This window comes from Hypoxylon trugodes, assembly GCF_022578975.1.
Source record: "Hypoxylon trugodes strain CBS 135444 unplaced genomic scaffold F4822scaffold_12, whole genome shotgun sequence".
Taxonomy (NCBI): domain Eukaryota; kingdom Fungi; phylum Ascomycota; class Sordariomycetes; order Xylariales; family Hypoxylaceae; genus Hypoxylon; species Hypoxylon trugodes.
This window is the reverse complement of record NW_026250027.1, coordinates 570,653-596,743: the sequence shown is the minus strand read 5'-3', so window position 1 is coordinate 596,743 and position 26,091 is coordinate 570,653. Positions and strand designations below refer to the sequence as shown.

Below are 26,091 nucleotides of genomic sequence, written 5' to 3'. Positions count from 1 at the left end.
GATCTTACTTTTCGTAATGCCATTATATATAAGTATAATAGTTATAAATTTATTATAAATACCTAATTAAATAATATAGGTAATACGGATATCAACATTAAATAGTCTATTAAGATATCATGAGGGTGGATGTATTATGATACCCCAGAATGGGTTATGGTTATACTCTTACACTGATCTAAGCTGGATTGAATGGCATCTGGGTACATATCCCAACAGATACTAGAGTGCTTAGCGATTTATACAGTTATTTTGGGGGGCTTAAGATCTAGATACCTGAAAATTTGATGGCTACCTAATTAGGTATTGGATCCTTCTCGCCGATTTATAGCAATTCCTGCGTCAATCCTGGCAGAGACAAGCCCCACACGCGACGTCGGACAGGGATAGGTCTACGCGACCTTGCTACGATGCGTAATCTATTTATGAATTGCTGCGATGCATTGGTCGCTCATTTCGAAATGCTACCTTCTGCCCCACCCCACACCCCCTTTTTTCGGTGCATAGGCGCCTAACTGTTACATAGTAGGTATGGCGAGGCAATGGCGAAGCAGCAGTAATGCCATCTTTGCTGAGGTACATACTATTACTAAGTTGTAAGTAAAAGAAGAGCTCCTTGAAGTTCTCGCTTTTTCAAGTTAAGCTACGGCGGGAAAGCATCAATTATTAGTGTCAGCATGAATGCACAAGAAAACTTGGAGCCTTCGCTCCTTTCGGCAAGAATTTTCCAGCGCCAAATTCCCTTTGAAGAAGAGGATAGTCATTGCGCTAATAGCAACTCGACTGTAGCTCGTGAGTTTTAAATACCAAGATGCAATCTGAAAAGGAAGATAGCAGAATAGCATTTACTGATGTTTAGGTATGAAAGAGAAAGAATGCACTACGCAGAGAGGATCCGACGTCGTCGACAGCAGTTCAGGTTTACAAGATAACGGCCACGCTCTATGCTCGACATGTACATCGGCGGATTTGGCTTCACTAATCGTCAAGGTACAGGCGAAGCCGGCCGATGCGTTTACCGTTCGGCTTATAAGACGTCAAAACCCACAACTCGACAGTCCAGCATGCCCACTCTGTAACGTCATTTCCTGGATGCTACAAGCAGATCCCGACGCCGATAGGGGCGGATATATGGTATTAATCTTAGCTACCGCTAAAAGTGATATTTTGTTTCCATATAACTTTAAACGTAGGAAGCAAATCTTCTGTTTTCTCATACTTAGAGAATGGCCGATGAAATCCACCGCTCCTAGGATTAATAGACTCGCATCGGTGATTATATCTCAATCGTTCCTCGATACCAAGCACATACACCATTCAAGATTGCAAAAACCCCTACGAAAATGCGTTGACTATTGGCTAATACAATGGTGGCTCTCAAGATGTGCCTACAATCATACAAATTGCAAACCTCCAAAGGTCCGGTTACGAGCGCCTTCGAAATTGAAACTAATCGATTGCCAGACACTGAGCATTGTGGAGGCTCAGCCGTCGTATGATTATTTCGCTCTCAGCTATGTTTGGGGCCCGAAGAAATCCTGTGACTTTCCACCTAGGGGCGTCGAAGACTTCCCGGCAACTATCAGGGATGCAATCAAAGTTACCCGCGAATTGGGTTGTCAATACCTTTGGGTGGATCGATATTGCATCAACCAGAACGATTCGACCCATAAACATGATCAGATCAGACAAATGGGGCGTATCTACAACCAAGCCTCTTTGACGATCATTGCAGCGGCTGGATCGGACCCTGATTACGGCTTATCGGGAGTATCCCGAGAACGCGATGAGATACCTAGCAGAACCTTTTGGAATTGGAGAATAGATGGATTTCACGCGCATCCTTCTGAAACAATTCGCAAAAGCGTCTGGATGACTAGGTCCTGGACATACCAAGAGGCACTGTTGTCTAGGCGTCGCTTGATTTTCACAGATGAACAAGTATATTTCGAATGTCAGGGGTCCGTCCGAGAAGAGTTTCTTACTGAAGATTTTGGCGTATCGGATCTCGGAGGGGTCGTATCTATGTTCCATGACAGTGTATTTGGAACTCAGTTGTCAGAGATCTTCACTTATATATCAGAGTACTCGCAAAGAAATCTCACGTACGAAGGGGACTATCTCGACGGTTTCTTAGGTATCCTTGGCTCACTTGCTGAAGCTAAATATCCCATTCGTCATCTATTCGGGGTACCGATATTTCCTTCGGTCGCATGCGACGACTCAGAACCTTGTGTTTCTGCCATTAAGCATAAGAGCTGCGGATGTCGACTAATGATGGGAATGAACTGGGGACTAGAGAATGGGGCGCGTCGCCGAGGACACGGATTCCCCAGTTGGTCTTGGGTTGGTTGGTCAGGTTCGGTTACGTGGGATGCGTATGATTCCAGTTCATTTTCAGTCCTGGATTCTGACAATGAGGTCCGGGTTGAAGACACCTCGGGAAGGATTCTTCCGCTAGAAATGATATGCAACTCATCAGACGATTTGCTTCTGGAACATTACAGCCTTTCCAAAATTCTTCACATCAATTCGGAAGTGTCTGAAGTCAAGGTAGTTTACCTTCGTCAAGAGTTGCGTGATGCATTTAGACTTTTACCTTTGAAATGGGCGGATGGTTGGGGATTAAGAGAATCTTACTTGGGACTCGGGTGTTGGGCCACCTGGGAAGTTCGAGGGGGCCTGCTTGTATATATACGTTGCATATTATTTGAGGATCTTGGTAAGAATTCTATGAGAGATAATATTGCACAGATAGGGAAATTCAAGGTTCTGGTCACTGGAAAATTCCATAAAAGAGGAATCATTCATGGGAGGCTGATACAAGATGTTGGGGAAGGATATGAAGTAGTTGGGCGTGTATCTTTCCATGATCATAATATGTATGCACGCAATGTTCAGGGCGATTTAGAAACGCTTACTTTGCAAGATATACGACTAACTATGGCGTGGGAATGGATTCGTTTATTATAATAGACTTTACTTTTTTATTTCAAGTTTACCCTGGTATTTTAAGAAACCATGTCAACGACTGGTCTGCTACAAGACCACTCTTTTGATTTCTTTTTATTCAAGAACCTTTCGTAATTTCACTGCGTAGTTTCGACATTATGTCCTCGGCTGCGATCTCCAAAACATTGCGTGACCTTGTAAAAGATACGCGCCACTCATAACTATTCTTCAGCATTATTGCATCCCAGAAACTTTCACCTACCGGCTGCATATTGAAATGCATGATGATAAGACCCATAAGCGCCATGATTCCGCGGGTTCTAGCAAAGTGTTGGTCGAGGTAGAGCACCGTCTCCGCGAAGCCGACTGTACGAATCGCTTGTAGATCATCATCGCTTATACCCGTGAAGTCTAAGTTAGTACGTCAGGAACGGCTCTGTATTGCGATATGTACGATTAGCTAAGCAGCAAGGGTGAGGACATATTTACTCGAGGAGAACGGTCGCGTCAGTTTCCGGTCTAATCAAGTGCCGCCTATCCCGGCGATGTCCAAGTAGGTAGGAGTCATGATATCCTTGAAAAAAGCAACGAAATCTGGAACTGAGTCTGGAAGAAGATCTCCGAAATGAACACAAGGTGTTGCTTTTTGGGAGTGATGTATCCGATGTGTGGGCGGTGAAACAATGGCTGATGAAAAAAAAACTTCCACTCGTCGGAAATACGTATAATATTATTCAAACGATTACTAACCCTATAAAGCCAGGATCGTCGTAGGATCATTAAGCATCCGTAGGGATTTCGACTTGCAGAATGCCTCTTTCTCAAAAGGGGCAAATGCTCGACCAAGTTCTAAGCCTGCTTGAAACTGCCGCAAAGATCGTCCTACAACAGGCCTTTTTCTAGACCGCATCGGTTTTTGATGACCGCAGGGATTGTCGGAACCTTTGAAGTTGGGAATATCAGATATTCCAACGTCGCTCGCTCTATACGTGGTCAAGCCTTGGATGCGTTCCGGTTTTCGTCGAGAAGGACCGATAAAGCCGGTCCCAACAATAACATGATTAAGATACGAGTCGCATGAATAGGCGTTTAATAATTTTTTTGGTGGCGTTACCGACCGGCCTGGTCATTAATGTCGTGTTATGTCCGGTATCTTGCTTCACCGGTACTAGTAACGCCCCGAACGTCTGGAATATCTACAAAATCGCTATCGATCTGTAGTTACCTAGCATTAACGTGTTCCAACGTTAGAGAAGACCGGATTATTTTGTGCTACAGTCACTTCTAGATTAAGGCCTATTTTCGACTCTAGAGTAGTGAGGGTGTATAGCTTCCCTTAACTGTATTCTGATTGGTGCTGAGCTTATGTGGTAGTGGCACAAGCTGGTATATCATTTTCGACTATTTATTTACGTATATCCTTTATCCGTAATCCCTTTTCGCTCAAATATCGGGATCAGCCTCGTGCAAGCTAGATTGTGATGACGGGGTGGATTCCATGTAAGTTCATTACTCACTCGGGATACACTATAACGATCTTGACTCCCCAACAACTCGCCGTAAGAAATAAATTAGGCTAGAAACACTGAGAAGCAACGGAGGATACACGCGCAACACATTATTCCCTCATTCTTGATGCCCAAACCTCCCTTGCCTAGCTCAGCTACTGACTAGAAGATATTTCGGGTCCGGGCTGACACATATATGAAAAAAAAGGCTGAATGATATCAAATCTCACGTTATTTACGTATAACCCAAATGGAAGGGTAACAGCTGGGTTGGGGGGAAGGTGACATTTCTCGGCAAGTGATAAGATTTCCACGTTGATGCTAGTTCATGCATACAATGGTATGAATGGTCGGCTCTCGCCCGGGTGTCACCTTAAGGACATCTGATGCTGGAATTCCTTTTTTTGCGTTTTGAAGGATTCGGGCGGGTGGTATTTTTGATATTTTGCTATTATCAACTTGACTGAATTGTTACGCACGAGCAAAGCCAAGAGGTGAGATATCAAATGGGAACATACCCTTCGTATCTGCGCTGCATGGCAAACGAGTTTTCTTCGCATAAGGCTGCAATATGTGTCTGTATTATAGAGGTAAGTAATTTGTATGAGAGCTTTTTTTGAAAGCCCCTGATTGAATTACTAGAGTATCGCGTCAGAGTGCCAATTGCCTACCTAGGTGCCTATGGAGTTCGGCGTGGTAGTACTCCGAATGAAGAAAATACCTCTATGTGTTTGATCCAAGCTAGTAAGTCAACTTGGATAACTGGTTTTTCGTCTTTTCGTCTTCTTCTACTCGTTTTCCCTCTAGTCAATTCGATAGATTTGTCACTTAGTCATCGCTTAAATCTACCCCTGAATATCTTTTTATTATATCCTTGGATCGTCCCTGAAGCTGTTAGAGCCTCTTCATAAGCCCGCATAGTTCGATCGTCTTTCGTTCAGGCTACTGCTGCGCTTAAGCAGGGGCACGGTATAAGCGCTAAGACCTAATTGGTCTCTAATTGGTTTTGGGGAGTGATGGATGCTGTTAGCTCGCGTTAACTCATGCCGCCGTCTGCGATTACAAGCGATGAAGAAAAAATGCAGCCAATACCACGTGGGCGAATGGACTCTTACTTGATTTCTGACATGTCGTCGTCCGAGACTAACTATGCTTGGTTTAAAATAGTGTCGATGAATCGCGTATTCCGTGGATCATAATGCGATTCTTTTCCTATAAAGTGCGCACTGCATATTCTGTATGTGCGTCACTCGCGGTATTTTTTTATCATTGCACCATTTTTACAGGGCAGCGTGGTAGAACATGGTACTGCACTGGGGACATGGACAAGTCAGGGGTAAGTAAGTTACACTAATTGACCCCGCAGTGTAACAATCTCAAGCTTTTAGCTTTTATCAGGTTCGGATTTAGGGGCCTTTGCTTTTTCAGCCTCCAGTTTTTTTTCTTCGCTACTACTCCGTAACCCCCAAATTGCCCCCCATTTTCCCCGAGATGGGGCCCCACGGTTGTGACTTGCAGTATGCGAAATGACGTAACATCTTTATCCAGCTACGGATAGAGTCTCGTGCTTACATGGCCATTGACCTAGACGACCAAGGATTATCCTAGGAACCCTCCCGTCCGCCTCGTCAGGTAGAAATGGATGCAACAATCTCGAAATAATTTTGTAATGTGCTTACTACGTAGTATGTACGAAGCCACCAAGCCACTTAATCAATTCGGTCAGAATGTGAGTCGATCGCCTCTCCGATTGTTTCCGGCTGATGTGCATAAATCCCAACACCTCACATGCGCCTCCCAGTACCAACGAAATGCAAATTGTGGAGAGATCTCGGGGTGTTGGAATGCAGCGCAACCGAACAATTCCATGGGCCCATGGGGGAAAATTAAGGATGGGCGATTGGGGTCCAGATTTGAATCTTTGTTCATTTTATTCGTCCCTGTTTTTCGTCCCTGGTAAAAGGTAAAGAAAAGCAGCTAAGTGGAGATTTAGGCGGGTACCATTTTCGGTAGTCTGGAATAAATTTTCTATCTAATGTAGTGCACGTATACAAGTACACATGTAGGCAGGCACGTACATGAGGTATTCATGTATCTTTATCGGCACAGTCGTCATTTGTTTGTGTTACCGCATTGCCTCAGCGTTTAAGATTTGCTTCTATGGGGGCAAACTCAAAAGAGAGCGTCGTGATTGGTTTATATCGGACTAAGAAAGACTGTGGCGATAGCACCTGCCAGTGGCTTGAGGTAGATTAGTAGATTAAACACGGCGAGAGCGAGTCACCTGATGTAGTTCATTCGGGCTTTTGAGGGATATTTGTGCGGGATGACGCCGAATGCGGGTCCGTGTTTTCTCTTTCTTTCCCATCTTTCCAACTAACAACTCCCCAATCATCCCCCAATTAATCCCCGGCTTCATCCCCAAACCCCAGGCTTCCCCACCAACTACTACGCGATTGTTATATGATTGGACAATTCTAACGAAAATATAACACGGTATAAGACGATTGTACGAAACTAATACGTTGCCTACCTGACCAATCCCTTGTCTAGCGGTAGTACAGTGCCGGCGTGATACCTCACGATGGCACCCAAACCCACTTACGGCCAGTGGAACTTAACTAAATCCACACTAGCCCGAATTCCTGGGTCTCAGGTACTAATGTACCTATCGTGCGAATGTATGTGAACCCTATATAAAATGAACCTTTGTCCTCTAAACTTAACCCCATATTCTGACATTCTGCTTCGACAAGTCTAAACTTTCTTTCACTTTTCTTCGATGGTTCTACGATATAAAGACGAATCTTGGACTCTTCTGAATAAGAAGTCTGAATAAGAAGAGCTTGTTGACTTGACAGAGCTAGCCGGTGCTCTTAGAATCACATCAATATGTCGACTTCACGATGGCATCAGCCCTACTTTGGGCTCAAGGGCAAATGGCTCACCTTCTGGATCACCGTACATCTTCCCTTCTCTTATCATAGATTGGCCGAGGCTAACATATAATCTATAGCTTGCCTGCGCTACCGATATGACCCTATTTGGTTACGACCAGGGCGTTTTCAGTATGCTACCATAATGATACGTTAGATAATAATACCAGTATTAACATCTTAACTTTAGGTGGTGTCGTTATCTCCGAGGACTATCTTGATGTCCATAAGCTGAACGGCCCCGAAAATACAAGCATATTGTCCATCATCACGTCGATTTACACCATCGGTTGCTTCTTTGGCGCTATTACCGCCTTCTACATTGGCGAGAACATCGGTCGGAAGAAGACGGTCCTTGTTGGAACCGGAATTATGACCATTGGCGCAATCCTCCAAGCGAGCTCCTTTAGTGTTCCACACATGATTGTTGCTCGAATTGTTACTGGGTCAGTTACACCAAGACGGCATCGGAAGTGACGTCTAAGCTGACAGGTGAAACAGTATCGGCAATGGAATCAACACCGCCACTGCCCCCGTTTGGCAGACAGAGACCTCGAAGGTCCACAATCGAGGAAAGCTTGTCATGCTCGAGATGGGTTTGAACATCTTCGGATTCTCCCTGAGTAACTGGGTCAACTATGGAATGTCTTTCGTCGGAGGCCCTCTTGGATGGCGATTCCCTCTCGCTCTGCAACTTGTCTTCTGTATCGTCCTCTTCTCTACCATCCCGTGGTTACCTGAGTCGCCCAGGTAAGTTTTTCGCTCAATTGAGAATTATATAAAGGCGTGGTCGTCTAATAATATCTTAGATGGTTGCTTGCTCACGATCGCGAGACCGAGGCCCACTCTATTCTAGCTGATTTGGAAGACAAGCCTCTTGACGACCCTTACGTCATCGCTGAACGGGACGAGATTGTATACAGCATCGAGTATGAGCGCGAGAACGCAATCAACTGGGGTGATCTTCTTCGTGGTCGCACTAAGGCTGGGACCAAGACTATCCGCCGGTTGGTTCTCGGTTCAGGTACTCAAGCTATGCAACAGTTTGGTGGTATTAATGGTACGTCACCCCTCAATCCCTTCCAATTGAAATATACACTAACTAGAATGTAGTGAGTTGCGAATTTCTCTCGGGCAGCTGTATTCAATCGGCACGAAATACTAACTTGTACTAGATCATGTCTTACTACCTCCCTACGGTGTTGATTGAATCTGTCAAACTCGATTCTAGCATGGCCCGTCTCATCGCAGCCTGTGCATCGGTCGCGTACCTCGTCGCATCTCTTATTGCTGCGCCCCTTGTCGAAAAGGTTGGCCGACGTGTCATGATGATGGTTTCAACAGTAATTCAACTGTTCTGTTTCTTGCTCGTGACCATTCTGCTCTCCTTTGCCGAGAAGCCGGATTTCCTGCACAAGGTCGAGATGGCCAAGGCTTCCGTTGTGTGGTTCGTCATCTACTACATGGGCTTTGGTTTAGGAATGCTTGGTGTAAGTTTTCGTGCATAAGTGAAGGGGGTAGGAATGATACTAACTAGACTACAGATCCCATGGTTATATCCCACTGAAATTAACTCGTAAGTCTTGAAAGAGTCTTTCCTTGAATCCTACTTACTGACTTATTATCTAGTCTTCCCATGAGAACTAAGGGAGCAGCCGTAGCTACGATGACCAATTGGATCACCAACTTTATTGTGGTTGAAGTAACACCGATCGGCATCCAGAAACTAGGCTGGAAGTTCTACATCATCTGGACGATTACCAACACGTTATTCCTGCCCATTATCTGGCTTTTCTACCCAGAGACGGCCAACCGTACCCTCGAGGACCTCGACGCCTTTTACCGCGACAACCCGCCCCTGATTCTCCACAAGGACCGCGACTCCACTCAAGTGCGCCGTCCCGAGCGCTTCATCCAAGCTCAGGGCCGCGATATCGAGGAGGCTGCCGAGAACCTACGCCGTCGCGGGTCTATCCTCGTCCACGATGTTTCTGACGAAGGCGAGAAGTCGCTCAACAGCCCCAAATAGTCGGTTTGCTTTTATTTTGCAGATTCTCGTTTACGGGGCCGTTATTTATGAGCCATTGATTTTATTTATGATGAACTGGGAGTTGTGCTCTAGAGATGCATTACGAATATTTTCATAAAGGGCCGTGGCATGGGGATACATGCATGTATGGGACATGGACTTTTCCTCCTAGACGGAATGGGATGATGCATTTTTCTATTCGGGAATTAGACTTGAGATACCACTTTATAACATAGAACAAATTGAATGAAAAGAGAATGAAAGTTAGGGGCTGATGCTCTACGTGAATGTCTCGTATTCAATTAACCTTCCTCCAAGGTTGCCCTACCTTCAATAACGCAGGTAAGCATCATCATGCACGGCGATCTGGTTGTTGGGAATCTACTCCATACGCTTTCATGCATGTTGGTTGATCGGTGCATGAATGTATGCTGTGCCTTAATACGATCTGGTAGAACGCTGATCATTGAAGAATTCTAACTAACTGCATGAACCCTAGTGCTTAGGTATCTGGGGTATATGAAGGCATCAATATAAGTATCATAACGCTTTGTTCGAACCTGCGCCGTTGTTGGAATCCTCCCCGAATTTCCGAGTTTGGCCCAAGCGCAAGTTACCCCTCATTTCGAAATAGGACTCGGCTCCTTCTTTGTGGCCTGAGAGATTTCCTAAGAATTGGTTTAATACGCATTGTTCGACATGTCCGAGTATCCTACTGTTGAGGGCGAAATCCCCTTTGTGGCGCCGGGTAGCGGGCGCGTTTGTACTACAGTAAGTCGCTGCTTCGGTCGGACATTTTTTAATGATCGGGGCCCGAGGCGGGTCTGCGTCGGGTTGGGTTCCGGCTGAGGTTCAAGTGTTGACTCGGAATTCTAGTGGTATAAAATTGTTGGCGACCTTAAGAATTCGACATCTCCACCTCTCATAGCCCTCCACGGGGGTCCCGGGGCGGGCCATGAATACCTCGCCTCACTTATAGACTTATTCAACCAATATGGGATCCCGATCGTGTTCTACGACCAAATTGGTTGCGGGCGCTCCACACACCTACGAGATAAGCTGCGCGACGAATCCTTCTGGACCTTCGACCTCTTCATCGCCGAGCTCGATAACTTAATCGACCACCTACTACTCCGCTCTAAGGGTTTCTACGTGCTAGGCCAGAGCTGGGGCGGCATGCTCGCCGGGATGTACGCCGCGCGTCGACCAACCGGGTTGAAGAAACTCGTCATAGCGGGGTCCCCCGCTAGTTTCCCCCTATTCGTCGAAGGCGGAAAACGACACCGCGCCGAGCTACCGCTGGATATTCAGAGGATTCTAGAGGATGGCGATCGTACGGGTAATCTCGAAACACCGGAGTACGAACGCGCGAGCGCGGTGTTTTATAAGAAACATGTATGTCGGATCGATCCGTTGCCGGCGGAAGTACAGCAGGCGTTTGTTAATTTGAGGGATGATCCTACGGCGTATCATACTATGCAGGGCCCGTCGGAGATCGTGGTTGATGGGAATTTGAAAGATTGGGATGGGGAGGAGGAGGCGAAGAATATTAATGTGGATACGTTGTTGCTTAATGGGAGGTATGATGAGGTCTCGGAGTTGTGCGTCGAGCCTTGGTTTCGGTCGATTCCTAGGGTGAAGTGGCTGGTTTTTGAGAATTCGAGTCATATGGCGCATTGGGAGGAGAGGGAGAAGTATATGAAAGTTGTTGGGACATTTCTTACGTCTTATTAGGTAAGTGAACATCTGATCTGATTTACGTATGACTACCTAGGTAGCTAACAGACTGAGTTTGCCTATATATCAGAATAACGAGTGATCCATTCATATCTATCATCATCATGGCTTCGTACTATCCGTCTGGCTTCCGGCAAATTTCTCATTACTCTTGGTTGATTCAGTCGTCATTCGACTCGAGTGTGTTCCTTCTGGCGAGTTTGAATGGTTCCGGGTCTGTCTGGTGCCGCTTGAGCCGCATTCCGTCGAGACATTTTTCGAACTCTCGTCTTGTTTCCAGCACGATATGGATATGCTCGAGCGCTAGCTTGACACCCTTGTGCCGAGCCAAGGTCCGAGCCGTACCGACACAGTTAGCAATCTCGCGACCGTTCACGTCTTCTGTTATAAACTTTTCCACGTCTTCCTCAATATTCAGATCGAGTTCGTCCGCCGGGATCGCTGAAAGGCGATGCTTCCACATGAGGCGTCGCATGTTATGGTCAGGCGCTTTATACTCAAGGGCGAGGTGAATTCGGGATTTCATTGCCTTGTCGAACACGATCGCGCGGTTGGACGTTAAGAATACGATACCTGAGAAGTATTCTAGATATTTGAGAAAGACGGCCACAAGTGCATTATGCGAAGTACCCTCTCCAGCTGTCTCGGATCTCCCTTCCAGAAAGACGTCCGCCTCGTCTAGTAGAACGACGGCCTTCCAGATAGTCGCAAATTGCAATAGACGTTTCAGGCGTACTTCGAATATGCCAGGTACATTTTCCTGGTTCAAGTCTCCCATAGTGGCTGTTACGAGGGCCTTTCCAGTTGCTTCCGCTACACATTCTAGGGTTGATATATTAGCATTTCCTAGTGCGTATCCGGGGAATCGGGTCGCTTACCTGCGGTCAGGGTCTTGCCGCTCCCTGGGCTTCCATGGAGTAATACCACTAAACCTTTCCCTTTCTGCTTCATCTGATCCCGCACGTTATCCGGGAAGACATGAGAGAAAGTCAGGGCTTCTAGCAGAGTTTTGCGATCTTCCTGCATAACTAGATCATCTAGTGCTGATTTATTCCAGTCAACACTAGAGAGGCTATCGATATAAAGCTTACACCATTCCTTTCGGGAGAGAGAGTAGCCGTAAGAGAATGGGGGACAAAGCATGCGTTCCGATCTATCATCAACACTTGTCGGGCTTACGGAAACGCCTTCGGAATAGTTCTCCTCCCTAAAGGTTCGTTCGTCGAGGACCACACGCCCTCCCTCCTGATTTAGATCAGTTTAACCATGTCTTAAGTTAATTGGGGATGATAATGTCGTACCGTATGAGGAAGCCAAACTCCTTCAAATTCAGCCATACTCGGATGATAAAAGTCATATGGAGGTTCTTCCAAATGCCTAGCTATTCCATGATAAGCTTTCACTTGGATCCCTTGTATAGCGAGGAACCTTGTCCCCCTCTCCGCAAGTCGTTCCTGGATAATCTCTCTTCCTTCGACCCAATCAAGGGGCATAACGGGAAGTTGATTGATCTTACAGGGATTCTCGGCTGCAAACTGTTTCTTTTGGTATATCCCGAAGATTTGCTTAGCTTGGCCAAAAGCCCGACCGTCGTAACCGGTGTACGTACAATGTACTTCTAAGTACTTGCCTTGCTTTTTGTTCTCTTCGTATGCCGTTTTCTCTAGTCGGAGTAGCCAAGGATGGGAGTCAAGCACGGTGAATACTAAACGACCAGGACGGAATATAGTCCAGAGAGTTGAGAAGGCAATGGGCCTTGCCTTCAGCATGGTCTCTACTTGCTCTTTGCTCGGCCCAATCTCTGCTTTCATGAATCCGAGGAGAAGTTTCAGATGCATTCGGGGTTCATCCTCGAGATCGTCGTCATCCAAGGCAGCATGCAGTTTATCCCAGTAGTGATATAGCATCTGGAATGGAACACTGTAATCAGCTGGTATAGATGGATAATATTCGATGGTCGATTTAAAAACCTTGAGGAGATGTGGTGAGTTCACTTGCAAGGCAGTCTTTTCAAGAACGTTTTGACCGTTGTATCTCTTCTCAACTACCAAGGCATATACGTAACCGCCATCAGCCAGGTTTTTTAGACCAAATTTCGTCTCGGTCGCTTTTGGACGGATATGAAGGATTTGTATTTCGCATTGTCCTCCACGGCTAGCCATTATTTCTAGGGGATAGTAACTTAGGATATCAGAAGTTTGGGCTTAGGTTGTATGGGAACTTTAGGGAGGGATACAGCAATCAAAATAATTATTTCAGATAAAGGGAACTTGCCCATGACGAATTACTTATTCACTGATATTGATTTAATAAGCGATCTTTCGGTCAGAGAAGGGAGTCTCACACTTCCTAAGAAGGAGGACGTATGTGTCTCACCATATGACCAATTACGACTTGGGGGCGAAACCCCCTGAGTAACCCCCCTGTCGGAGCTCCTCACGAGGCTCCCGACGATAATAACGTAAGATACAAGAGGATTTAGGGAATCAAGGGTGTTGCTACATCAATTATCTATGTATATTTAGTTTAGGACATTCCCGCATAGAATACATCATCGTACGGTTTCGGCATTCTATGGCTGACGAAAATTGTGACACTGCATCCTTTTAATGTGTTGTTATCGTCTGATTTGCCCAATTTTATTCTAGCGTATCCTGGTGATCTCGTTCACCGAAGTAAAGAGTGGATATACATCACTGCTGCATTTTCGAGCCCCCGATGTTCCTAATAGAATGGTTTCATGCCTCACTATAGCCGACGCAATGATGAATGACACTGGAATCATCACTACTGGCACCACACCGCCCGAAGCCGCCTCTCCCTTCTCGAGGGCGCTACAGCAGTGGATATCGGAGCTGAAACGCGACGAAGACAAGAAGACCAAGTTCTACGAGAAAGTATTGGCAACTCAAAATGAATTACAGACTACTAGTGAGAGTAATCAGTGCGAAAGGCATGCTCAAGACCTATCCAAATACATCGAAGAGCTACAAGAGAAGAAGCGGAGCAAGAGTAGATTCATTCGACTCTGTTCTAAACTTGAACCCTTCATAAGTAGCCTCACTAACCTCATGACAATATGTGGCGAGATGTCCCAGTCGGCGTCGCCTGAAGTCGGTATCGCCTTTGGTGCCGCCAAGCTTGTACTACAACTGGCCTCCAAACAGGCCGCCGCTTTTGACAGGATAGTCGATATCATGGTTGAGATCGCGCGAAACTTGCGCTGCTACGATAAGTTTTCAGTCGCGTACGAGAAGTCTGAAGAGCTTCAAGATCTGCTCCTTGAGGCTTACAAGGCGATTATCGTGTTCTGGCAGAGGGCTTCTCAGATCCTAGATCGAAGCCGTATGTATCCCTTTCGCTACATGTCTGTTCGTATAATTGCTAAATATAGGGGTAAAGTAATTAGGATTGCTGCAATTAATATGGTCAAGCCTATTGATGTTGAGTGGAAAGAATGTTTGGGGAAGCTGCAAAATAATTCCCGGGCGGTCTCGATGCTGGCTCAAGCGACCACTGCAGCGGAGTCCCGAGAAAACGAAGCATGTGAGTGCTCAAATACATTCAGAAACCCCAATACTACCTCAGTAGTGCTTTATAAGGAGTTGACTAATTGATCCACTAGTGAACCTGACGAAAAAGATCGCGAAGTGGATTTCAGGGGGAGAAGATATCTCTAAGCTACTCTTCCGTAGTGATCTTAGGGATATCCATGATATTCGCCAGGATGGTACTTGCAACTGGATCTTTGAACAAGAGTCTTTCAAGTCTTGGTATGAAGCCAAGGAGAGTACCGTAGCCTGGTATCATGCACCACCTGGGTCCGGTAAGACGGTCCTATCCACTGTGGTCGCTTATCATCTCCAGGAGAATAATCAGGTCGTCTACTATCGATACTCGTATGACGATCCCACTAGAAAAAACCCGTTAACTGCGCTGCGATCAATTGCCCTCCAATTAAGAACAATCCAAGGAAGAATTCCCGACCAAGCAGAAGAGTGCTACAAGGAAGAAGTCGAGCACCACGCCTACCAATTACAAGACCCCGAGGTAGCGATCCAGGTGGTCGAAGCATTCATTGCGCAGATGCCGAGGATCCATATCATAATTGATGGGTTGGACGAATGTTCCGATGTAGAAAAAGCGCTCTCCATGTTCCGTCGTCTCACACGCCTTGACACATGCGGCATAGCGAAATGGTTCTTTACCAGCCTTAATGAGGCACCCATTCGAAATATTATGGAAGAAGTACAGGCTATCGAAATCAGCCCACCCACGGGGGCAATAGGGGACGATATTGGGGTGTTCCTAAGTTCTCGGGGCGAGAAACTGGCGCGCCAAACATGTGCCGAATGCGTTCGATACTATACTGCGTCCTCGGAAGAAAACTTCCTTTACTCTACCCTCATGTTCAATATCCTATGTGGAGACGGCATCACCTGTAACGATGAGATTCACGATGAGTTACAAAAATTTCCACGTAAACTAACGGGTTGCTATACTCGCTGCCTTCAGAACATAGCTCGAAGAGCAGAACCCGAACGCAACCTTGCGAGGTATGTCCCAATCAATCATTCAAAAACATCATACATTTCTAATCACATGCTATAGACGTATCTTCCTTTTTATGGTATACGCGAAGAAGCCACTTACCGTGAAAGAGCTATGCAATGCCCTGGCTATCATGAAAGGAATTGAATACGATGATCACCAACCGAATCGTGTGCCTTGCCTTGAAGTCATTCAATCGCTCGGCGGATCTCTCATAAAACTAGAGAAGTCTTCAGATGAAGCAGAAAACGACCCCAAGGTGAAATTCGTGCATAAATCCGTGCAGGATTATTTCAAAGAAGACCTAGACAGAATAGGAATACCAAAGGATCGAGCCGACTTGCGATACTTCTTCATCAGCGGAAAAGAAGGTAATCTGGAGCTTGGACAGTATTGTTTAAAGTACCTCCAGTTCAAGCGCTACCAGAGTAAGGTCGACATACCCATGATCTTGGCTAACAATGAAGAACATGCTTTCTTGAAATATGCAGCCGCATTCTGGTTCGAACATCTCAATCAAGCTGACAATTCGGAAGAGCTCTTCCTTGAAGTGAAGTCGTTAGTTGAGAGTGTGGCATTCTCAACTTGCTTGGCCGTGCAAGTCAAAGTACGTCCCCACCTATTTGCCCGGTATACGAATATTCGTGGGACAGCCGTCGCGCTACGACTAGAAAGCGGAGAGTTAGGTAGATTAGACAGCATTGCAGTTCCGTTACCAGACTGGGTTGAATTTTACGAACCGGGCGGATGCAACATCTCACGAATGCTATACAACTTTATCAGAGAATGGCACGAGACTTTGATTCGGCACCCAGAGGCCGCCAGCAGCTACTGCCAGACAGACCAAGCAGGAAGCCGTGTACTTCCAGGGCTTGCGTCGATGATGTCAAAAAACATGCGAATATCAGCTATCAGAGTACCTTCGGAAGCATCCGATGTAGCCTTGTCGAGTACGTTTTACGAAAAGTCGAAGCCCCATGCGTGTATCACATATGTAGATGGAGACACAACACGTTGGCAAGAAGGACCGATATCTGCAGGTGTACTATCCAAAAGTGGGATTATCCCGATGGAATCGAGGAGAGAGAAAGCTGGAAGGCTCATTCGTTTTAGCGAGCAGCTTCACAGCCCACATCCTACTGACCCAGTGACGTGGTCTATCCCCTTAGCCAATCTTGAAGTGGAACACTATTACGAAGGAAAGACACGCGCATTCCGAGCTCCAGACCTTTGCCGCGCCTCAGACAGTTCTACGATGGGATGGATCCTCGTTACGGAGTCGAAGTCCGCGTCGGCAGATTGGTCGGCGCTAGCATTCCACCTGACAAGCACACGCTCCGAAGAAGCGAAGAAACAAGATGTTGACTCAGGCTACGATTCGGCGTCGGATACGGATGGGGGATGGAGTGTCTCCGATGGCGATACTAGCGACGATGAAGATAGCGAAACTCTCGTATCTGATTGCCTGCTTCTCTGTTGCGATGGGGAGAACCCAATTTGGATTCCATGGTTAAATGACCGGTCGCAAATATCTTGCGCCTTCCATCCTAACCGCAAAATTGCAGTGTGCTCCCGGAGCCTCGATGAGATTCAAATCATCGATTTGAGTACCGGTGAGATTTCTTCTCGAGCGATAGAAGAGCCCGCAGCAGCCAGATCATTAGCACCTATTAACTGTAGAGGTAAGACAATACTCGACCCGAAATCTATTTCCGTGGACTCGCTAACGATACTTTAGAGATGCGCTTTTCTCCATGCGGTCGGTATATCTATTATCTCCTAATCATGATCGATAACAATGGAGATATCGGGTCAACATGCCAAGTTTTCTTATCTGTCTTCCCATTCGAGGAGTCAAGCGAGAACGACATGATGCGTCCATGCGTCGAAGTTCAGCGTTTGACCTACAAATTAGGCGCGCAGACGAATAAACTCCGAGCGCCGTATGTTCTGACCCACTGGGATGTAGATATGGTGTATCTCTGCCTACCGTTGCTATCGTGTAATCCGAAAGTTGTGAGACTTCATCTGGTAAAGGGAGACACAGAGGAAGAGGCCCAGATCCAAACCCTCACCAACCCCGCCTTCTTCCCCAACTCGACGCCTAGTCGCAACCCGAGAATCATATACCACTCTTCGAAACCCGGAAATAAAGAAAATAAGGATAGGCTCGCCCTGGCTTTAGACGGTGTCTATCATTCAGTCGAAGAAGGAGGCAATAATTACCCACCCACGGTAATTGAATGGAAAATCGATGGGAAGAAAGGGTGGAGAACATGGGATGAAGCTTCCGATAGCGAAGATCCCCAATTGGTAGAGGAAACTAGGACATACGCACAACTTCGCGGGGACTTCATCAATGCGGATCGAAGATTCAACGTCGTGGTGCGAAACTCGTTGGATTGGACTAGGAAAGCATACTTATCGTGCGCATAATCCAGGCGATCAGGATATTTATATTGGACCTACCGATTATTTCACGATATATATTTTGATGGGTACCTAAGTAGAAAGTTGCCGTTGGGAGGAGGCGGGTTTTCGGTCGGTCTCAGGGGGTGGCGTTCATCGGATAAAGTCCGAGTGGGGCCATTTCCCATCGGCTCTCTTCCGATGTGAGAAAAGCCTGGCCCCGAACTCGAATGAGTAAATTGGGCATATTCGGATATAATGTCTTATGTTTCCTGATACATTTTGTAGTTCTATCATTATGAATATAGCAAACCAATCGTTCGAGAATCTGAATATCCCTAAAGAGAAAAAAGTAAACGGCTCATATTAACTCTACCCCTGAACCGGAATTTCTATCGCTATACCCTTGTCTCACTTCCTATTCTTCATCACGTGGAACCAATTAACTTATACAAATGCCACCGGATCACTGCGGTTTCAAGACCGCACGGAAGTTGATCTTACCCTCCTCCAATCTATCCATCGCCTCCTTAATTCCGTCCTCAGTCATCGGGAAGGTCTGAACCACAGGCTTGATATTGTGTAGAGCAGCAAAGTCCAGCATACGCTGGTGAACATATCTTGAAGCAACAACAGACCCTTGGATCGTTATAGCATTCGCTATTAGAGGCATATAAGGGATCACGAAGTTGCCGTCAGTAACGGAGAGTGGGTGGATGGACGATCCGGGTGCCATAATCGGGAGGAGTTGGTCCCAGTCCGGTTGGGCGGAAGTGGTAACTAATAAGCGATTGAGAAGATGTGATACCTTTAATTTTTTCTGATCTTTCGTGGCGATGAATTCGTGTGCCCCTAATCGCATCGCCTCCTCCTTCTTTGACTCGGTACCGGACAGAACAATAACCCGGCAGCCCATCTTCGCGGCGAATTGAATAGCCAAGTGGCCAAGACCTCCGACGCCCATAATTCCGACGGTTTCTGTCTGTTGGGCGTTGTAGGCGTGAAGCGCGTTGAACACCGTCGCGCCACCGCATTGAAGAGGAGCTGCGTCTTCGTCGGACATCCCATCCGGGATCTTAAAGAGGAAAGCTTCCCTCCACACGGCGTGAGAAGCGAAACTGCCTTGATCTCGGTCCGCCCAGGCGTACATAGCGCGCTGAGGGCAGTATGTCTCGTTTCCTGTGAGACATTGTTGGCAGTAGCCGCAGCAATCGTCTAAAGCGAAGCAAGTCAGCGATCACTTACTCCACACCATAACCATATCCCAGAAGCCATAAAAGAGTAAAAGGAATTTGTGTAGGTAACCACATACGTTCGTAACCCCAGCCGACTCGATCACCCTTCTTGAGTAGCTTACAAGCCGGTCCGGTGGCTTCGACTACACCCACACCCTCGTGTCCTAGGACCATGTCATCGGTTCTCTAGTAGCGATATTAGTCCAACAGCTCAAAAAGTCGAATCTACATATGGAATGTAGGTCATTACATAGTGAAGATCTGGAAGTAGTTTTAGTGACCTGTTGCTCTAAGTTGAGATTTCTGGTCTAAACTCACCAGTTCCGCATAATCCAGATGCCGTGACTCTAATAAGGACGTCGTCCCCTGAGAGCTGTCTGGGCTTGGTCGTAGTCGCCTGTTTCGGCGAACCAGACTTATCGCCCTTGAAAACGGTGAATGTTATAGTGTCCGCCATTCTTTTGGTTTATTTGGGTATGGAAAATATAAATCAAGTGAGCCTGCTGTGGATGATTGGGTGAAAATAGAACTTATGAGGAACTTAAGAAAGACTCAGAACCAAATAAAACATAACAAAATACTTTTATATGCCTACAAACCACTATGAAAGATTTTCATTTCAAGATAATAGGGGCCGATGATACCGGTTGTAGCAAAAAATCCACATACTTCGATGACGTTAAGCTGCAATTGCGGAATGGGCCGCACTTAGTCTAGCTACCTATGTAACTAATCTCGCGATTCGTCTTAATCTAGAGTATTTCTCCTACTTCGATATGAAGATGTGGGCATAGGAGGCGAAGGCCCACACTCTAGAGTTGGCCTAACACACGCCGTTTGATTTCCTGCTATCCCGGCATCGTAGTTATGATGATAGGGTAGTACTAGATTGCCAGCCTCTATCGTTGCTTATGCGAGTAGTCTATACCAGACCAAATGTGTATTCTTTCCCAATAAACCGAAGAATGTTAGACTACGCCGAGAGTCCATCCAATTTGTCTGTGTTCTGCTCTCGTGACTGAATACCGAGGTGAGAAAGATGTGGCCGGTGGATCCATCCGATATCCATCAGCCTCGGAGGAGTCCCGATTTTATCCAATTTTAACTACGAGCCTCGGAGCAAATCTACTCAAGCTAGACCAATAGCAGTATATACGCCAATATAGAGGAAAAACTAGACGGGCTTCGTAATGAATGAGTAAACGGCATTGAAGATTTAAAATATCGAAATTTTCCTATCACCGATGAGTTTCATAGGAAATAAAGTCCGACATTCAATGCGTACAATTCCATAGTCTTTTTTTCATTCCCCCTTTTTATTGAAACATGCATCCGACGGGTACAATATCACCCGTATATTCAAACCAAGCACTGGGATCAAGAAAATCTATAGAATATTCCAACGGTCCTTCGCCTTCAAATGCCTCCAGCGTTCCTGGCCGTTCTATGGTGAACCAGGCTGCCCCCAACCTGCTCTATACTCAGGTACCTATCCTGCTTAGGACTGGATTGCTATTTCAATAATAGGCTTCTACATATTCCCATTTTGAAATTTCCTTACGAAGTGCTTCCTGAAAAGGGTATGAACATTTTTTTCTCGGTAGTTTAGAGCACTCCACTTACCTCTAGTTGGCCAAGGATACCCTCGTCTACTTTCAGCAAGACAATCAAATTGGTAATTCGGCAACGGAATGATAACAATCCGCAATGAAACTGATTCAAATACTCCGAAGTTCCTGAAGATATAGTTCGACTTTCGACGTCTTCCTTCAGAATGTAGTGGTGTTAGGGGTTATTATGCGGATATACGAGACATTATACTTGATAGAAGAATAGGGGTAGATTATATGCATCTTAAGAGCATTGATGGACTATCGGGCTTCGTTAGGTGACAATATGCAGTTACGCGGTAGCCAAATACGCCGTATTCTTAAACGCCAAGACGACTCTGTGTGATTTCCAAAGAGTCATAATCCAAAATTATCCGTATTATATCAATGTCGCTTCCTATAAAGCCCTCTTCATTCGCCTTGCGTATCAATGAAAATGCTATCCGAGGTACTCATGGAATAGCGACATAATCCGTCCGATATTGGTCATAGGAGTCAATTCACGCTCAACGAAGGGATCACTGACGTCACCGAGCCATCTCATATTCCTCCAAAGACAACCACCACAATACCTCAAAATGGCATCAGTCGCCCAAACTAAACCACCGGGTCCGAGTCCGCATCCATTCGCTCAGTCTACGAAAATATTGCTCTGGGCCGTGCTACCCACCCTCTTCATCACCCTATCCATCTCCTCCCCCATTACAGGCGCCCTCTCCCTCCTAATCCTAGCACCCACATTGTGGCTCATCCATCACAACAACACACGCCCCCCACCCCAAAAAACAGACCCCGAAACACTCCTCTGGACATACGTACTCACCGGCACCGTGGGCGTCATCGCCATCATAATAATCCAATCCCTAATCTCCTACACCCTCGCACTCGCCCTCTTCCAAGACACCACATCCGCCTTTCTCAAGGAGATGCAGAGGAGTGAAGATGACGTCGCCAGCTTAAAGCCAGACACCCTAGCGCTTAGACGCGAAATGGCATCACAGTGGTCATACTGGGTCTTCATGTTCCTCTTCGCCTTCCTCGCCGCCGCGCTCCCAGAAGAACTACTAAAATACACCGGTATAATATACGCGCGTCGCCGGGGCCGAGTAATCAGCGAACGCGATTACATAACCCTAGGCGCCGCTTCCGCGCTCGGTTTCAGCACAATCGAAAATATCGGCTTCGTGTATGCCGCCGCCGTACAACAAACCACGAATTTCGGAAAACTCGCGTTGACGGTTATCGAGCGCGTGGTTTTGGGGTCGCCTATGCATATGATGGGTGGTATCCTCACCGCTTTCGATGCCTCACGTCGGGATTTCCGCGGGGAGGATATAAGTCTAGGGAGGATGATGCTAGTTCCCGTGTTTTTTCATGGAATTTGGGATTTCTCGTTGTTTGGTGTTAGTGCATTGGATGGGAATGTGGGATGGGTGCATCCGCAGGGGAAGTCTTTGGTGCTTTTACTTGGTATTGCTGCGGCGATACTTGGGACGTTGACTTATGTTACTCAGAAGAGGTTTGAGAGTTGGAAAGCTCAGCGGGAAAAATCGAAATAGGAGGTCTACAATGGTATCGCACCATTATTGTAGGGTTTGCATATGTATTTTATTATATAGCCCAGCTCAATTTTCGCTTAATGATACCCTCATCTCAATTATCATCTATTTTTGATGTATTCCAATTTCTCATGCAAATTTTCACAAAAGAGCATGGGGAAGGCAATGATATTTCGTAAGGTTTGAAGGTGGAATGTTGTTTTCGGATAAGACGCCGAAATCTACGTAGGAGACGGAAATACGGACCCGACCGTCCATACATGTTTCGGAGCGTTCCGATGCTCACATATTTTCGGAACAACTCCGATGCTGACGGTCAAATCGGCCTCGTATCGGTCGGAATTCCGATGATCTTGAATTATGCCAAATTACTCAAAAAGATTGAATCTAAACCTACTTCGTATATATCTGTTCTATAATGTCATTTCTGAGTCTTTTTTATAGGGACACAAGGACTGGATAACAATCTTGTTTCTTTGTGGAAATGCAATTTTACGGATCGGCATTTTCCCACATAATTTAACGGTTGCCAGTGTACGGATAGATCCGAAACTTCAATATACGGCAAGTTGTCCGAACAACCTTTTCAGCACGTATCTCATTGAATATAGGTAGATATTGAGGTTACTCTAAGTCCAAGGCCATAAAGTCCACAACAACCTAGTTATTTGCGCAGAATTGTCCTTTATTCATCGTCAATTCCTAGCAATTTCGTCTGGTGTTCCGCCATTAAGGAATTCTCCTATGATGCCTGTGATGTGCTATGAAAGTGCCATCGTGTCTCATGCCAGCGTAAGGGTCCTCCTGAACGAAGTAGTCTACCCAGCCTGTAGCCGGATACCGCCGGCATTGTGATCCGTCTCACTGTCGCTAAAACACGAACTACTCCAGTACGCCTTAATCCGTAGTCAACCTCCACAACCCATCACCCAAATAATGCGCATCCTCAATAACCGGACCCTTCCCCTTCTCCTTAACCTCCTTAGTCCCCATAACCAGGAAGCCCACAGCACAAGCCTCCGTCTTGCCCTCAGCCCTAACAACAACCGGCTCACCCTTCTCCAACTCCCTCGTCCACCTCTCCTCCTCATCCAACCCCTCCTTCACACCTCCCTCAGGTACTTCACTCCCACTCTCCCCAACGAACACCCCACTCGGCAACCGTCCCCCCACACTCGTCAACCCCGGCGCCATAAGCGTAGCGCCCGAAAGCACGAACCGAATCGCGCCGCGGTCTATCCGTATACTCGGAAACGCATCCGGAAACCTATGCACCAACCGCAGATGCGGGAGTAGCGTAGACGAAGTATCATGTTGAAAAAACAGTGGCTGCGCGTCAAGAACGTAGAGTGTACAACGATCTGGCAATTTCATAGCCTCGAGGGAGCCCTTTTTGGGGATGATTTCCTCGGCATGGGGTGTTAGGAGGGGATATGTCGATAGTAAGGATTGGCGAAGACCGCGTTGGACTGAGGACTTCAGTTTGGATTTGGGGGCTGTTGATATTCTATGATGGGGTGGTAAAGGAAGGGCGGGGTTAGCTTGTTTGTCTGTATTTCGGAGTTTTTTTTGTACTGGAGTGTTGGAATGGAAAGGAGGGAATAATGAACTTACTCTTTCTTAAACATCTTGTTGGATATGAAGGGTCAATTGATTTGTATAATTGGGAGGTATACTGTTGGTATTAATGATGATGGGCCTGCTAATAATATTGAGAATGGGAAGCTTCTGAAAGTTTGGAGGGGCTGGAGGGGCAGTTGATAATGCCCCGCAGTCTACGATTTAAGCGCGGGGCATTTTAGTGGGGCAACTATCTAACAATACAAAGGTACATCGCAATCTTGACAAACATGCAATTTGAAGTCATCACGTAGATGGAGAGAGGGGGACATGCATGCTGCAGGTCATTGATCTGCTGATCTTCATGCGAGAAATATCACGATTAGACATCCATTATTATTATCTCATATTGAGGTACCTAGGTAGGTGATGACAGATGATAGAGACTTGTAACACATTTCGCGCCCTGCTAACGAAACGACATCCCAATTTCCAGAACGACTGATCTGATCCGGCCTTGAAATTGCGATAATGTATTCTCCATCCCCACTAACGGTTCGTATTTAACCATGTTGGACATGGCTCACGGTACCGTCATCCTTGACGTGGACATTCAGACGATCGGGGACGAAATCCTTAGTTACCATCATTCCGGGCTGAATAACACGACATCGTTGCGGGAGATCCTTCTTACAGAAGTTCTAAACAATTGATATATTAGTTAGTAACTCATAAACCATCATAAATTCTGGAGAAGAATCGTACATACCGTTTCGCTGTGGCTGTTGTCGCTTACAGTCTTTCCCACCAGCTTGTTTGCCCACTCGGTGGTCTTATCATCTTGCGAGTTAATACCAGGTACGACAAGCGGCATTGTGACTAGATTTAGCCAGACTATTCTTAAGAGAGTGTGTGGGTTGAATATGAAAATCAGCGATGTAGAGAAAGTTGAACTCTTTTTTTTTGTTGTTGTTGATGTTGTTGTAGGAGAGTTATAAATTGTGGTAGAAGAGATGCGCAATGGTCGAACTCTTTCCGAAGTGTGCTCTTATAAAGATTAGGCAGGCAATCTGGAACAAGCTTCGAGTCGTACGCAATGACGTATGCGTCATTCCGGAAGCCAGCGCCACGAACTAGGTAGTCACGTGCCACTTGTCTCAGATTGTACCTATGATTATCTAATTCCTCTCTCGCTTCTCTCGCTCCTCTCCCATTTCAAGAACAACATCACTTTCTAGCAGATTGCGCATGAGCCGCCTATCTTTCCGCCGAAGACATGCGCGATATGCGGCAATACTGAGACTTCACGTCAAAGTTGGTCATAGAAGGAGGATAGCAATTGTGTCGTTGTATTAGGTATGTATTTTAGGATAAAGCTTTTACTTCCCACGTCCTGCTTTCTACCTAGGTAGTCTCCTATCCCCTTACGCGCCCCAAGTAGATATGAGGTAAGTACCAAGATGTGCCTATAAATAATCCAACTTACCTTAGCAGCGCAGACTTCCTCGAGGCGGGCCTATATGTCAATATTAGTACAATGTATTAAGTTAGTTCTATTAGTAAGTACCTACCGCAACCCTATCTTCCGGCGTTGTCTGTTTCTTCCGCTCCTGTCTTATCTTAGTAACGAATAGCTAATGACGGCATAGGGGTCGTGTATATTTACGTTGGCCTTGTCCTCCCACCCCTATAAGAATGGCACATATTAGTAGTCGCGTATGTGAGGGAATGGGTAACGCAAATGTACGTACAACCATCGACTCGGCGATCCCCTAGAGTAGACAAGTTGGCAAAACCACATCCACTTAACTGCAAGTGCAAGAAGGAACTAACCTGTGCCTCCAGAGTCTTCTTTCAAGGCCTATAATGCGGTAATAGCGTTAGCATATGTGTAAATTAATAGTAATGCGGCTTAACCTACACGAATCAGGCTGTACACGGCCTTGAATAAATCGTGAATCAGTTAGTCTCCCAAATACAATTGCAGATGAATGAAGCCTACCGT

General features: G+C 46.2%; 9 protein-coding genes across 9 annotated transcripts; 5 read left to right on the top strand and 4 right to left on the bottom strand.

Annotated features, from left to right (window-relative positions):
- Positions 1 to 202: 202 nt before the first annotated feature.
- F4822DRAFT_422140 (HET-domain-containing protein) lies at positions 203 to 2,996 on the top strand. The gene is made up of 2 exons (XM_051459866.1): positions 203 to 792; positions 869 to 2,996. The coding sequence occupies exons 1-2, from the start codon at positions 678 to 680 to the stop codon at positions 2,971 to 2,973; spliced, it is 2,220 nt and encodes a 739-aa protein (XP_051308876.1). The 5' UTR covers positions 203 to 677; the 3' UTR covers positions 2,974 to 2,996.
- Positions 2,997 to 7,352: 4,356 nt separating this feature from the next.
- On the top strand, positions 7,353 to 9,425 carry F4822DRAFT_440784 (general substrate transporter; the record flags this gene model as incomplete). The annotated part of the gene is made up of 9 exons (XM_051462793.1): positions 7,353 to 7,421; positions 7,477 to 7,528; positions 7,587 to 7,842; positions 7,898 to 8,146; positions 8,206 to 8,456; positions 8,535 to 8,536; positions 8,572 to 8,886; positions 8,941 to 8,972; positions 9,026 to 9,425. 9 exons carry the CDS (start codon positions 7,353 to 7,355, stop codon positions 9,423 to 9,425), a joined length of 1,626 nt encoding a protein of 541 aa, XP_051308875.1.
- A 252-nt stretch (positions 9,426 to 9,677) lies between these two features.
- On the top strand, positions 9,678 to 11,222 carry F4822DRAFT_422134 (Alpha/Beta hydrolase protein). Its single transcript, XM_051459865.1, has 3 exons — positions 9,678 to 9,767; positions 9,925 to 10,196; positions 10,302 to 11,222. Exons 2-3 carry the CDS (start codon positions 10,125 to 10,127, stop codon positions 11,157 to 11,159), a joined length of 930 nt encoding a protein of 309 aa, XP_051308874.1. The 5' UTR covers positions 9,678 to 9,767; positions 9,925 to 10,124; the 3' UTR covers positions 11,160 to 11,222.
- Positions 11,223 to 11,228: 6 nt separating this feature from the next.
- F4822DRAFT_92313 (P-loop containing nucleoside triphosphate hydrolase protein) lies at positions 11,229 to 13,732 on the bottom strand. Its single transcript, XM_051464170.1, has 3 exons — positions 12,464 to 13,732; positions 12,041 to 12,407; positions 11,229 to 11,984 (listed from the first exon to the last, which is right to left on the bottom strand). Exons 1-3 carry the CDS (start codon positions 13,322 to 13,324, stop codon positions 11,323 to 11,325), a joined length of 1,890 nt encoding a protein of 629 aa, XP_051308873.1. The 5' UTR covers positions 13,325 to 13,732; the 3' UTR covers positions 11,229 to 11,322.
- Positions 13,733 to 13,902: 170 nt separating this feature from the next.
- Positions 13,903 to 18,396, top strand: F4822DRAFT_440780 (uncharacterized protein; the record flags this gene model as incomplete). Its single annotated transcript, XM_051462792.1, has 6 exons — positions 13,903 to 13,921; positions 13,974 to 14,507; positions 14,565 to 14,708; positions 14,788 to 15,718; positions 15,774 to 17,395; positions 17,452 to 18,396. 6 exons carry the CDS (start codon positions 13,903 to 13,905, stop codon positions 18,147 to 18,149), a joined length of 3,948 nt encoding a protein of 1,315 aa, XP_051308872.1. The 3' UTR covers positions 18,150 to 18,396.
- A 192-nt stretch (positions 18,397 to 18,588) lies between these two features.
- F4822DRAFT_435021 (GroES-like protein) lies at positions 18,589 to 19,814 on the bottom strand (the record flags this gene model as incomplete). The annotated part of the gene is made up of 4 exons (XM_051462112.1): positions 18,589 to 19,337; positions 19,435 to 19,543; positions 19,608 to 19,618; positions 19,676 to 19,814. The coding sequence occupies 4 exons, from the start codon at positions 19,812 to 19,814 to the stop codon at positions 18,589 to 18,591; spliced, it is 1,008 nt and encodes a 335-aa protein (XP_051308871.1).
- Positions 19,815 to 21,234: 1,420 nt separating this feature from the next.
- On the top strand, positions 21,235 to 22,751 carry F4822DRAFT_422130 (protease prsW family-domain-containing protein). Its single transcript, XM_051459864.1, has one exon. It carries the CDS (start codon positions 21,546 to 21,548, stop codon positions 22,524 to 22,526), a length of 981 nt encoding a protein of 326 aa, XP_051308870.1. The 5' UTR covers positions 21,235 to 21,545; the 3' UTR covers positions 22,527 to 22,751.
- A 358-nt stretch (positions 22,752 to 23,109) lies between these two features.
- Positions 23,110 to 24,272, bottom strand: F4822DRAFT_422129 (uncharacterized protein). The gene is made up of 2 exons (XM_051459863.1): positions 24,141 to 24,272; positions 23,110 to 24,033 (listed from the first exon to the last, which is right to left on the bottom strand). Exons 1-2 carry the CDS (start codon positions 24,152 to 24,154, stop codon positions 23,424 to 23,426), a joined length of 624 nt encoding a protein of 207 aa, XP_051308869.1. The 5' UTR covers positions 24,155 to 24,272; the 3' UTR covers positions 23,110 to 23,423.
- A 175-nt stretch (positions 24,273 to 24,447) lies between these two features.
- F4822DRAFT_422128 (uncharacterized protein) lies at positions 24,448 to 25,224 on the bottom strand. Its single transcript, XM_051459862.1, has 2 exons — positions 24,856 to 25,224; positions 24,448 to 24,787 (listed from the first exon to the last, which is right to left on the bottom strand). The coding sequence occupies exons 1-2, from the start codon at positions 24,958 to 24,960 to the stop codon at positions 24,650 to 24,652; spliced, it is 243 nt and encodes an 80-aa protein (XP_051308868.1). The 5' UTR covers positions 24,961 to 25,224; the 3' UTR covers positions 24,448 to 24,649.
- Positions 25,225 to 26,091: the final 867 nt, after the last annotated feature.